General features: G+C 30.8%; 1 protein-coding gene across 2 annotated transcripts in view; it reads left to right on the top strand.

The window, feature by feature from the left end:
- Positions 1-14774, top strand: part of vir (VIR_N domain-containing protein) — a 64742-nt gene that overhangs the window by 38143 nt on the left and 11825 nt on the right. For both annotated transcript variants that reach the window (XM_075368316.1, XM_075368315.1), the window contains exons 13-17: positions 2798-2900; positions 5105-5262; positions 6056-6242; positions 8612-8799; positions 12851-12953. In XM_075368316.1, the coding sequence (XP_075224431.1) occupies positions 2798-2900; positions 5105-5262; positions 6056-6242; positions 8612-8799; positions 12851-12953 (739 nt within the window). The remainder of the gene's footprint in view (positions 1-2797; positions 2901-5104; positions 5263-6055; positions 6243-8611; positions 8800-12850; positions 12954-14774) is intronic.

The raw sequence follows: 14774 nt of genomic DNA, 5'->3' as shown, positions 1-14774 counted from the left end.
AATCCATATAAAAGCCTTTACTAGGATTTGAATCTTAGAACTCTTGACTTCAGATTCTGCTCATACTGCTTAATCCTTTTAAAAAATATTTTTATCTTCCATTATTTACTTTAAAATTGTGTTCATTCACCAAAAATTTTTAATTTTGAAAAGCATAAGTTATTTTATACTTAGCTTACTTCCAAAAACACCTTCAAAATCTTAAAATAAGTAAAATATTTTAAATTCTGTTAATATAAAGTACTGTAACAAATATTATTCTATTATTTAATACTGCAATGAAAATTACACATGTACATGGTACATTTTAGTAACATAGTATTTTGATCATTTTTTAATATTTTTAATGTCTTTATTTAATGTGCAATTAATAAAATGAATTTAATCATGACTGAGGATGCGGGATCCCGTGAAAGTATATCATGATAAAATTAAGCTAAATTTGTCTTATCTCAATATTCTGCATTAGATGGTTTTTTATTAATAGAATTTAAAATATAATTTAACAGTAAATAGAAATAATATAAATCATGAAAAGTTTAATTTCAATAAAATAGTAATATATATACATTGTGTCCCATATAAAACGCAACCCATCAATCACAAATCCATGAAATTTCAAAAGTCAAGCTTACTCCCCTACTCGTTACTGAAATGAACTCGTCCAACATCTGGACATCGCGGCGACGCAGTAGAACACTACCGATAGTAACAACAATGCAATCATAACGTTCAGTGTATTGCTAGAGACAAGATGGTGTTTTCGCTAGATGAACGTGTTTTCATTGTTGAGTTGTACTTCAGTACGAAATCAGTGGTTGCAGTGCAAGATTTGTTTCGCCATAAGTACCCAGATAAACCAGCTCCTAACAAAACATCAGTATTAAGGTTAGTTGCAAAATTTAGAGAGACTGGTTCTGTTAATAACAAGGAACACAAAAGATCTGCGTCAGTGTTGAATACAGATACAGTCGCTGAAATCAAAGACCAATTACTCGCCTCGCCAAATAAATCGATCAGACGTTTGTCTGCTGAAATTAATTTGTCTAAATCAACTGTTCATCGGGCGACCAAACAATTACAATTACGACCTTATCGCATTCAAACGGTTCATCAACTTCTTGAGCCCGACAAAGAAAAACGGCTACAATATTGTCAATGGTTCCGTCAATTTCTGCACGAGGGAATTAATGTTATGGATTCGTTATTTTTCACAGATGAAGCTCGGTTTCATTTGGATGGCTACGTAAACAGCCAAAACAGTAGAATTTGGAGTGCTGAAAATCCCCACGTTTATCACGAAAAACAATTACATCCGCAGAAGTTGCACGTGTGGTGCACGATATTGTGGAAGAAAATAATCGGTCCTATTTTTATAGAGTACACCATTAACGCAGAACGATATCAGGATATTTTATTTCAGTTCATTGCACTCTTGGAAGAGGAAGACAGACACTGCTGGCTACAACATGACGGTGCGACATCGCACTACGCAGGTTCAACTTCTGATTTCGTTGAGGAATTCTTTGGTAATCATGTTATTGGTCGAGGCTTGTGGCCACCAATTTCTCCAGATTTGACTGCGGCGGATTTTTTTCTATGGGGTTACCTCAAAGAAAAAGCCTACAGCAACAAACTACGAACACTTGAACAATTGAAAGTCAATATTGAACAAGCTGTATTAAATATCCAGCCACAAACTTTGTAAAATTTGCAAGAAACGCTGTAAAAAGAATTCAAGCTTGTATTCAAGAAGATGGTGACCACTTCCAACATTTACTCTAAATGTAAGGTAATGGATGGTAATAATAAAAATTACATTTACAAATGCCGTTTTATTATTTCAATACCTACCAATATAAGGTTGGGTTGGGTTTTATGCGAGACACCCTGTATATATATCTGTTATAGTTTTTTTTTTTTTTTTTACTGAAATTTGATGTCTTTATTCTTATTATTTACATAAATTCAGTGGGAATTTATTCATACAGTAAAATAATACTATGCTCTGTCTAAAAATTAGAATGTAATTTTTTTTTTTCATGAATTGAAAATATATTACTATCACAATTGAATCTTAAAATTGATTTAAAAACGTAATTAGAGATTTCCAAGTTAAGCTATTTAGAAATTAGCTTATCACGAATTGGAATGTTCATGCAAAAATGTTTTATCAAGAATTGCGAATTGTTTAATGGAAGAACCTCAGCTCAGGAATACTATACACTATAAGATATGATTTTGCCAGCGTAATTTTCTTTATAATTGTAAAGGCTAACTTTTAGATTTATTTTTATGAATGATGAGATGCAAAATGTCATTAAATATTAATTCATTCTTGTACTGATAATTTTATCCCTAAAAAGAGGAAAGTCTAACAACTACTCTTATAATCTTATTATTACATTCATCAGAATCCATAAATAAGCTTTATTGGTGGCTAACCTATTATAAAATAAAGGAGATCAATAATAATTTTGTTATTTTAGTACATTAATCAATAAAGCTAACTTGTAAAAATTTATTCATACAGTAAAATAATACTATGCTCTGTCTAAAAATTAGAATGTAATTTTTTTTTTCATGAATTGAAAATATATTACTATCACAATTGAATCTTAAAATTGATAACTTAGCCTGCATAACTTATCCACAAAAACATTTGTTTGTATTATTAACATTTGTTAAGTATTAATGTAAAATTAATGAGTATGCTTCTGGTATTGTATTTAAGAATTTTGACAATATTAACAGATTTTTTTCAAACATAACATAAAACTGTGCTTGTCTTTTAAAGGATGATGGACATGATATAGAACCTATAGAAGGATTACCAGAGAATGTTAATGCATTAATAAAAATGCTTGAAGAAGATGCTAGTAAACCAGCTGAATCAAGAGGTAAGTGTGTAGTTATATTTAGGGTAGTATAAGTAAGCATGTATGTATATGTTATGATGAAAGACTGGTATCTGGCAGATTTTGATATTCTCCGCTGAATGTCGATACATACTAAATATGTCAGTGAAAGACTGAAACATTTGCTTACTCAGGCCTTCGCTGGTATATGTCAATAAACACAGATAAGTGCTGGTTGGAGTCAAAACAATAACTAGAAATTTTAAAAAATCACACTACTAAAGGTAAATAGATTATAAAAACACTCATAAAAAAAGAAAGTTTAAATTTAAGCTAAACGTCACCTATGCTTGCTAACCTCATCTAATTAAATATACAAATTATAAATACTATTCTCTAACATTGGAAGCAGTTAATCAAATTCACTGTATTTATAAAAAAATTTAATCAAATTTTCTGCATTTTATAATTTGAAAGGGCCAATTAGGATATACAGAATATGTTAACTGTCCTGATGAATGATAATGATACAGATTAATGGTCAGATGGTTTGCCCTTTGTTAAATTTTATTATAAAAATATTTTTATTCAGTTTTCACCATCATTGCAGGCTGAATATGATGAATTTGATTAATCTCCTCCAATTTTGGAGAATAACATATATAATGTGTATATTTAACACTAATTAAACAAGGTTAGCGAGTGTAGGTTATGTTTGGCTTAATTTAAACTAATTTTTTTTACAAGGGTTTCTCATAATCAATTTACCTTAGAGATTGAAATTGGGTGATTTTTTTTTTAATTTCTAGTTATCATTTTCACCCCTATCATAGCTTATCATTGTTTGTAGATATATATTGGTGAAGTATGTGTATAATAATATAAGCAAATATTTTGGTCTTTTGCCAACATATTTGGTATGTGTTAACATTCAGGGGAGAATTTGACGTTCTGTAATTGCAGTCTTTTATGGTAACATTTATGTATGTATACGGTTATGCATGTATATGTACATGTGTATTGTAACAAGAACGGCGAGAGTATTCTGCAAGGAGGTCAGTGAAGGAGCGAATTTGTAGTGCAGATTCAACGCAATTAAAGTGACATCACCAGTAATTATAGTACATGAAAACAAGAAGTGATTTGGTGAGTTACTGTTACACTGTAAGTGAATGAGATAATGTACTACATTTCATTCATAAATTGTTAGGGTAGTTTTTATTTGTGAACAGCAAAGGTATTTGATTGTCTTATCTTTTGAACTATTGTTGTTAATACAAGAATAGTGGTTAAAAGTGTCTAATGTCTTTTGTCAATGGGACCGAATTCTGGTTTTCAATATTTACAGGTATTATTACTACCTGCAAATAAATTCTGACGATTACTCTGTTTTGTATGTAATCACTGTTTGTTATTATTATTATTATTATTATTATTGGCATTTATTATTGTTTTTATTATTATTATTACTATTGTAAGTTGTTTGTTATTGTCATTTATTATTCTTATTGTCATTGTTATTATTGATTTGTATTATTTTATTTATGTCCTTAAACTAATAAATTATAATTATATAAACATTTTCAATTGTCAGTCTTTCAATATCATGATCGAGCTGCGAACATATGGACAGTAAGTAGTCTTATAATATGCAAAAAAAAATCATATCCATCATAGTAACTGTTATTGGACATCAACCTGGTACTATTTTAATTAATAAATAATTATATAAAAAATTATAAATATGAATTAGAAATCTGCTTACCAACAAATATTTGTATAAATTTGCATCCTAGTGCTTTCAGAAAATTATTTCTATCTTCAGGGACATATCGTAACTAATTATACATATAATAATACTTCACATATTAAATTTTAGATAAATAAAAAAATATTTATTTAAATATAACAATTGATCGTCAGTTACTAAAATCATGTCATACATAATGCATCTTGTCAGTGTGGTAGTCACAATTGTTATGTTTATTAGTAGGAAATCAGTTTGGCCAACGTAAGAATTAATAATTATTGTTTAAAACTTGCCTGAATAAAATACCATTTTTAAACTTAGTTTGCTCGTTTATCAGTTTGTTGTTATTTTAGTATATGTGAAATGTTTATTATAAAATATTTGTTTTGTATATGTTATTAGAGAGATCAGGATATTAATAAAATTGTTAGGGTCATAATTATGATTTAGATCCAGGATGTGGATAATAAATAAATAATTGATTTTTTTTTAACAGAAACTACTGAACCATTGTTACCTCAGCCAGAGCAACTTCTTGCTCAGTTTTCTGCACGTCCCGTATTTGTAGTTGGAGAAGTTGATGATGATCGACTCAGTGCTACTTACTATTTAGCTTCTCCAGCGATAGATGATCAAGATAGTGAAATGGAACAAGTAATTATATTCATAAAAATCATCAATTTTTAAATTTATTTGATATAAAAGTTTACTTACATGAATCTTTTATGCAAGTCCATAAAATCAGTCATTTACTTTCTTAGGGATAGCATTTATATTTTTATTGTAATATGATAAGACTTCTCCAGTTCTGAATGTTTGTGACTCTTCCTTGCTTATCCTGTTCAGTCACACTTCACTGAATCAACTTTCTGACTATATTTATCTATCCTTTAAATTTCATATAAAAAACTCTAGAGAAATAGTCAGAAAGAAATTTGAACTGATAAAAGCAAAAAAAAACTTTGTATTAACTTAATAAATCATGTAGGTTATGTAATACCTAAATTATTTAGGTATTTATGGTTTTATATGATTTATATTTTATTCATTATGTCATGCTATGAACCACACTAAGTATAGATTTTTTTTAACTCTTTTTCTCTTCCAAGTACTTCCTCATCCTTTTGGGTTATGCTTTTTTCCTTATATTGACCTGGTGTTTGGTTCTGTTTTCTTTCTCTTAATATTATGGATCATTTTACTGTACTCTTTTTGATTAATTTTTATATATTAAATTTTACCTTTTTTTTATGAATTTCGGGGTATTGTATGGCATTTAAAAATTCTTGAGTAAGTTCAGTCATGTTCAAACTCATATTCCATGAATTGAAAATGGGTACGTGTCAGTTTGAAAAACCAAACTGTTGTAAAATAAGCATATCACTCTTATGCTAACTGGTATTAGTCATATTTCAATTGTATCTCTTATTTAAAATTTTTTTTTCAGATAACTTGTGACTTATTAGAAATAGCTAAAGTTGATTTACCTGAAATGAATCTCTTAGAGCGAGTTGCTGCTTTATGTAGACACAAAGCAGCACCAGGAGATCTACATGCACCAGCTGCCCCTACAACTAAGAAGAGACATGCAGGCAGTGTTATACCAACTGACACTAATGCTAAAAGACCATTTGGTAATTTGATTTTTTTATTTATTTCTATCATAAGATATGATCAACAAAATTTTAGAATGTTTTGTAAATGAATCAAAACTGCTAACTGCATTCCTTCCTCAAAATGTTCCAGCAATCATACTGCTCAAGAAGTTCTTTGATCCTTCCAGTCTCCTGAGTATCTTGATTGTTTTCTATGCGAGTTGATTATTGTTCCCTTCCTTCTGTCTCCCTTTCATATATGTTTCATTCCTTCTTGCTTGAGTAACTATGGGAAGTAAGTCTGCTGCTGTGCTGGCTCCATGTACAATGTTGAGGGAACAGCATCTGGTTCCTTGGTAAGCCTGCTAAGTTTGACTGAATACTACAGCCAGATTAATTTTTGGCTGTATGTTGTAGTAACAGACAATAATAATTTATAATTCCTCTAGGATGATATAATGTTCTCTCAGAATTGTAACTTTAGCCTTAGCAAAAAAATTGTACGATGCCAGACATGAGAAATTCAGTAAAAAAAAAACGTGTAGATTTCATCTACACGTTTCTACACGTAGAAAGAATTCTATTATATAGAATGTATTTACACAGAATTTTGAAAAACGAACAAAGTCTGTTTTTATTTATTAAAAGTGTCTATAACAACTAAACTAGCTTCTATAATAACTTCTAAAAATATTAGTAACCAAAATTATTTCTTTGCACAAGGCGTGAAAATAATCTAATAATACTCATTGAAAAGTCTTACAGCTGATTCACAGTTGTAGCAATGAATAATCAAGAGAAATAGCTGTTAAAATTTTCTTATTACTACTAAAATACATGAAGAAGCCAAGAGTAACCATGTAGCTACAAAAAAGAATGAGTTTACCTTACTCTAACAGTTAAATATCTGATGTGTTCATTTTAAGTTTATTTAGAACTAAACTTGCCAAATATCAGTTACACATTGCTGAAACTTAGCAGATCTTGTTTTGTCTTAAATTACATTTCTTACACTCAGTTTTAAGTAATTTGGAATTAGTCTCATCTTTTATTTACATAAGCAAAATCATGTTCTTTAATAGTACTTAGTGTAAGCTGATGAAGTTAGAGAATTAAGTCAAAGTTTTATTTGGTTTATGTTTTCTTAAAATCAGATAATGCAGTCTGCAGATAATATAGATTGAAACTAACCAGTAGCAGTTCTTTGCATTTGCTTCTGAGCCCCCTTTTTCAATCTCCTTTATGGAGGTTTTTGGGAATTTTCACGCTTTTTTCTTAAGTTCAAGAACATCTTTAGTATCATGTCTGAAGTTTCTTAGATGTCCTACTAGAATTTAAAAAAATTGTATATCACTTTTTTTTGTAGAATGCCCTCCATAATTATGTATTATACGTTAAAACATCTGAATATGTCATCTTATGTGCCAAAGTTCATTAAGAAATTACTGTAGATTAATGACATTGAAATCACTTGAAATTAAAGTAATTGGTAGTTGATAGAGAAAAACTGTTATAAAAAGAGCGAAAGCATTGTAATTCAAAGATATTTTTATTCTATTGAATAGGTCGTTTCTCACCCTAATCATAAGTCAGTTAGGTATTTGTAAGGATTAACTTTGATTCACCATATATTCAGTATTTAATCATCATAGGATGGTATTAAAAATAGATGAGAGAGATATAGGATAGGATGGGATGGGAAACCATTCCATTTTTGTCATTTACTGACAGAAGAAAAATTTTCTTGCAGCATCCAAAACAAGTTCTTGAAAGAATGTGGTTTTCAAAAACTGCATTCACAGGTTACTCTGTTATTTACCCCTACTTAGCAGGCAGTCATCATCTTATTGCAATAGGCTTGCTTGGGTATGAAAAACTTGAGTTGAGAGTTGAAATTTTTTTTGGGTGTCTTTGTCTCCAGTTTATTCTCATAAATTCACAATTACAACCTTAGCAAGAAAGTCATCTCTCATTTTTTAATTGTTTTTCAGGTGAGAACATATATTTATTTAATGTTTGTGTTGTATAGTTTTGTAGTGTGATGAAAAATACAGATATTTGGAAGAATATTGAAAGATATTATACTGATATATTGACAGATGGCATATAGAATGTGTTGCTTCTCTGTTATAAGTACATTCTTGATGTCATGGAATTCCTTTTGAAATATATGTATGAACAGCACAGTTTATTTATAAAATCCAGTGCAATTTAAACATTAATAACAAAGAACTTACTCACCATCTTAACAATCTTAAAGATGTTTCTAATGTATTCTTAGAGGCATTTACTGGTGACAATTGTTCCTTATGTTTATTAATGTTATGCTATGTGAAATATTCATTATTCGAAAATGTTCTTTTATTTGGTGAATTAATTTATGTAAGTTACTAATTTTTGTTTTGTAGTGGCTCCGATGAGAGGAAGAGGTTTTAGAGGAAGTGTTCCTCAAAGAGGTGATATGTTTAGATCACGACCCCCTAACACTTCTCGGCCTCCATCTCTACATGTAGATGATTTTGTTGCTCTTGAAACTTGTGGACAGCAACCAACAGGCCCTACTGGATATAATAAAATATCTATGAGGGTTGCACAGGTAACATATTTACTTTTAGTTTTTTCTTATTAATCTTTTTCCGGTCACATATGCGGTGTTAGGACCGCACTTTTTGATGTATTAAAGTTTGAAATAGATTGGTGGCACTGTCTTCTAAGTAAGCTAGGTATTTTCATTTGAGAATATTTGCTACTAGTTCAGTTAGCTTTTATCTTGTAAGCAGATACATACTCACAAGAGAGAGTATCCTGTGTACATCACTTTCTTGTACTGCTGATCAAACATTGCCATGTACCGTATAATTTAAATAACTGATCTTGCTATTGTAAAATGAAGGTGGGTGTGATGTCAATCACTTGCGCATGAACACTTCAACAGCAGCATCATTTTCAAATTTCTATCTTCCAAATGCATCTTTTAGTGGCCCATACAAATGGTAATCGTAGGGCGATAAGTCCGAACTGTATGGAGGGTGCTCCAGTGTATTCCAGAATAAGGATGCAATTTTTTCTTGAGTTTTTAGCCGCGGTGTATGGGACCAAGCGTTGTTGTGAAGCAGAATGACGTCTCAGATTGAAAATTGACATCATTTTTAACAATATGCGAGTTTTGCTTTAGTCTAAGAGTTGGCAGTAGTATGCAGAATTCACTATATAACATACATGGAGAAAATCAGCACGTAAACGCCTTTGAATTAAAAAAATACTGTGGCCAGAACATTTGCAGGTGACAGTCAAGTTTTGGCTTTAATGGGTGCAGTTTCTCCCCTTTTTTTTCATTCCATACTTGCCTATTTTGATTTGGAGTGTAATGTGGTGCACCTGAGTTTCATTGCAGGTCGTGATTCGATGCAAAAAAAATTCTCCTTCAGCTTGGTAATGACTCAACAACTGGTGGCACACCTCTAGCCCATAAAGCTTCTGACCTTTGGTGAGTAGACGAGGGACTCATCGTTCTGCCACTTTTTTCAATCAAAAATCACCAATAATGATTGTCTGAACACTGCCATAGCTTATTCCAATCTCAGAAGCAATTTTTGCAATTGTTAATCGATGGTCATCCTTGATAAGGCAATGAACCGTGAGAATGTTTTCAGCAGTAGACTTGTCCTTGAGTGATGTTGGTGACCTTTATTTTCAACTAGTTCTCGTCCTTCTGAATACTGCTTATGCCAATCATACTCTTGAGTCTTTTTAAGTGCATTATTCCCTCACTGTGCCTGAAGTCTTCTCAAAATTTCAGATGGTTTAACACCCTCTGCCATGAGAAATTTAGTAGTAGTATGTTGCGTGATGATACCTCCTGCTTTGACATTGTGATACTGACTAGGAAAAGGTAGTGAGCTGCTTTTTAAGAGTCTCCTCCATGCATTCCTACAAACAACACTGAGAAGCCATGCACCAACGACACCCTTGTAAATTTCTATTTAGAACATACCATCTGTAATTAAAAAATCAATCAACAATCAGTTCAGCTTACCGTATATTTATAGTTCTTATGTGGTATATATAGTTACATAATTGTGTGAGATGTGGTTGATAAGTAATTCACAGTTACACATAACAGAATAAACCATTCTCCCGCTATAAACATGCCAGTCTTATTGAATTTCATTTACTTGCCCTTTGTCAATAGTCATTGCCTTGAAATTAAGCAGTTTGATTATCTGCAGTCCAAAAAATTCAGAACACAATCCTTAGCAAAAAACCTCTTCTGAAATTGTTGTGGGATGCTAAACATATGTACACAGCCTGCTGAGGTGATTGTGAATTTTGCATAGGACCTAGAGATTTAAAAATATTTCAGAAGACATGTATCATGTTTCAAAAACCACATTGTATCATGAGTCAATAATCCTGTAACACAATAATTGGCCACACACATATATGTGAGCATCACTGAGGCTCCTGCGAAGTTTAAATTTGAAGTCATTCTAGACCCACCACACTCACTGGATTTGATGAATTTACACCTCTTCCTGAATTTAACTGGTATCTTAACTTAAGGACATTCATTTCACGACAATAAAGTGAGGTCGTGGATCAATAAAAGACCATTGGAATCCTTTATTGACAGGATGCGAAAACGGGTTCACCATTTTAGAAATGTATAGATGTAAGTGGGTGGCTATATTGAAAGTAAGGCAACCTTTTCTAGTCAATTAAATATAGTTTTATGCCTTTTTGTTAGATTTAATTATCTTTTTGTTTTCAGTTATTACTGAGTGTGTATTAAATTTCAGCTTGACTCTGCTATTTAGAGGTCTCATTTAAAAAAAAAAATCTATTTTCATCCTTTATGAAACATGTAGAAAATATTCAATTATGAAGTGTGTTTCAATGAGTCTAGTCCTTAATTGTTTAACCCACCGGGTTGGTCTAGTGGTTAACGCGTCTTCCCAAATCAGCTGATTTGGAAGTCGAGAGTTACAGCGTTCAAGTCCTAGTAAAGCCAGGTATTTTTAAATGGATTTGAATACTAGATCGTGGATACCGTGTTCTTTGGTGGTTGGGTTTCAATTAACCACACATCTCAGGAATGGTCGAACTGAGAATGTACAAGACTACACTTCATTTACACTCATTCATCCTCTGAAGAATTATCTAAACGGTAGTTACCGGAGGCTAAACAGGAAAAAGAAAGAAAAAAAAAGTCCTTAATTGTTTAATATGTTTAATTTACAAAATGCTTTGAAAAAATTATTGCCTTAAGCAGAGAAACAAACAAATGATTAAACTTCAACTCCAGTTGATGAAGTACAAATAATAATGAAATTGTTTGATAATCAGACTTATATAATAGGAGCCTGCTTTATTGTAAAAATATGTAACTGTAAAAGAAAGTTGTGCTAATAAGATAAAATGAATTGTGCAGATGACATCAGCACTGGGCCTACTCATGCTAAAGTTCTCATTTGTAAGATATTTACCTTGATAAGGGTATCCACCTGAATTGTGTTCAATGAACCTAACATTGCTTAAAAAAGTGAGATCTTGGAGTAGCAAAACATATTAAAAAATTGTGAAGCAAAAAGTAAGTTATAAATTCTGTTTAAAATGATTTTTTTTTCAAAGAAGATTTATATTTTGTAGCGTACTGTAGTATTTTTAAACTTTTTTTTACAGATTGTCAGTTTTCAGAGTTAAGTGTAAGTTTTTTTTAAATTTATATTAAAGATATGCCAGGAAAACTCATTTATTGCTTCACTACACTTAGCTATGTTCATGGCAACATAAGCATAGCCACCAGGTTTTTTAATCTCAGCTCCCTTTTTTACCTTTATTTTATTTTACTTCTTAGAGGTTCTTAATCTAAATAATATTTCTTTACTTTTGTTAGATTCTGCCTTGGGAATAATAACAAATTTCAGCATTATCCAGAAAATAGAATAGGATAAATGGATAGTGAGAGTTTCCATTCATATATGTATAGGTAGTATAATTATTTTTCCTCCAAATTATTGGAAGAAGTAACCAAGCAGTTCATCAACAGTTATACCTTCTGAGAACTGTAGAAGAATTCCTCTCTAGTTGTATCTTTTGAGAATGGGAGAGGAGATTCTAAAAAGATATTTTAATCATTGCTTCAGATGAATTCACTTCAGGCTTTGGTTCTGTTTTCCTCATTGAGAAAATTTTCTGAGATGTTTGCCTGAAACATATTTGTTAATCGTTTTACCATGATAATCACTGATCTTTTGCCACTATCTTCTTCACTACATAATGTGTATAACTGGGTCATTTGTCCATTGGATAATGCTACTTTCCAACTACTGCTTGTTTGATAAGATTTCATTTTAGAACGTTCAACTCTTTATAAGACAAGAAATTCTTTTCTGGAATCCTGTTTATGATATCAATTATGAAGGAGATTATTGACTGGACAGTGCTGGATGAATTTTGCTGTTCTTTTATATTATCACCATGTAGCTGGTGTTTCAATTTTTGTTTGTATTTGGACAATCCAAGAAATATATAATCTATAATATAACAGCACTATTTTGTTATTTTGATCAGAATGCTTATTAATATTATCATCAACTTGAACAATTTTCATTGAATAGAATGCATTTGGTATGTGTTAAATTTAGGATATGATAGCAACACGAGCTCGTGGTCGAGGTCGAGCTTATAGTATGGAACGAGGAGGCCATTTCTTTGGTGGCACTGGACCTCCATACAGAAGAGATGCAGGTAAAAATAATTTTATATTTACTTTTTATTTAATTATTAGTGTATCATTTTTTTATATGCCTGTAACTTAATATATTACTTTTTAAATAAGCTTTCTTGAAAGGTTCCTTCCTGGCGTGTAGTTCGTCTGACTTATAAAATGGTAATTTAGATTATAAATATAAGAATTATGCAATAGGTAATTATTATATTATACGTTTTTGAGTGTCATTAAGATTAGATTTACTCAATTGGGTCATTTGGATATACTTGTTTTTTCCAGTAAGCAAATGTTAGACATTGTAGAAAGGATAATATCAGAACAAGTATTTATATATATATATATATATATATATATATTTATATATTTATATATATATGTTTTGTGCAGTTGTTTTCATAGAAAAAGCGCAATGAGTAATAATTTGTTATTAATTCTCTTAATATTAGAATCTCATTTTGATCCATAAATATAAAATACATGTTGATGTCAGGTGATCATAGATTTATCCTTTACATATATTTATCAAGACAACCATTTCCAGATACTCAATAGAGGAAGCCTTCTGTGAATTTTATCAGAAAGTCTGTTTTAATATCCAGTCAAAGAGATCTGTTTTTTGGCAGTAGAAATCTAAATAGTTTTTCCCTTACTCCGGGATCCTAAGCAAGATAGTTAATAACTTGATGTGTAGATACCTTTTCTTATCATCCCTATCCCATTTCCAATGCCTTCATTCCTTCTACCCTGGTAGATTTTCCATGCCACCGTGATAAGCAGTTAATCTTTGGAGTTACTTAGTAGAAAGCTGCCTATAGACCTACTTGAAGACTGTTTACCTGGCACAATGCATATCAGATAAGCCAGGTTGTCTCCTAATAGAATTTAATTTGGTTAGTTAATTGCTTTATTTTTTATTGAATTGTCCTTTTTAGAGGTTAATCTCTTTAGGTCTGGGCTTCTCTATGAAAACTTCTCTGATGATACCTTTTTTCCAGTCAAACCACAAGAATTCAGTATCTAATTAATCACTATCATACAAATTACTTGACTGACTCTTGGAAATAAGTTTTCTAATGCCTTCACAGTAATTTCAATCTGTTGAAAAAACTAACTGATGGTTGGTAGACCTTTCTCATACTGAAATACTGAACCAGGTACTTAGAATATTAAAAATATTCTTTACCAATTATTTTTACTATGTACATTCACACTCGTTTTGCTACAAATTGACTTGCCTTCAAAAAACTTTATTTACTGTGAATAATATTGCTCTGAGATAAAAAGCAATTGCATCCACTAGCCTGCCATTGCATCAAATACCCACCACTTTGACATTTATGTTGGGTGAGTAGGTAATGACTGTCAGCTGCTGCCAAGACTGTTGCAAGATATTTGTTCGAATTCAATTAATGCATTGTTATTTTTAATTTGATTTAAATTTTCCTTTTACTTAATCATTGTGGCCCTGTAAATTAGTACACACTTAATTCTGTGCATTTCAGCACTGAAGTTGGTCTAAGTTAGCTGTTGAAAATTTATTATGCTTATTACTTGTGAGGTATATAATTTAAATGAAGATTGTAAGATACATAAGGATGTAAATATAATAGCATGATGTATGATACGGTAACTGTTATGTTTTCAACTGGACTGGTTGTGACACTGTCATTAACGTAATAAAATGCGATAATATAATTTAACCTGTTAATAAAACTAGACAAAACAGAAAGTATCAAATACAGAAACTTCACTGAAATCATTTTTAATATACATATTAATAATTAATAAATTCAAACTTTACTTGTATTAAAATCAGTTTTAAAAAAAATATGTGTACG

The sequence above is a fragment of the Lycorma delicatula genome, chromosome 6 (assembly GCF_047948215.1).
Source record: "Lycorma delicatula isolate Av1 chromosome 6, ASM4794821v1, whole genome shotgun sequence".
In the NCBI taxonomy this organism is placed as follows: Eukaryota; Metazoa; Arthropoda; class Insecta; order Hemiptera; family Fulgoridae; genus Lycorma; species Lycorma delicatula.
This window is presented reverse-complemented; position numbering and strand designations above follow the sequence as displayed.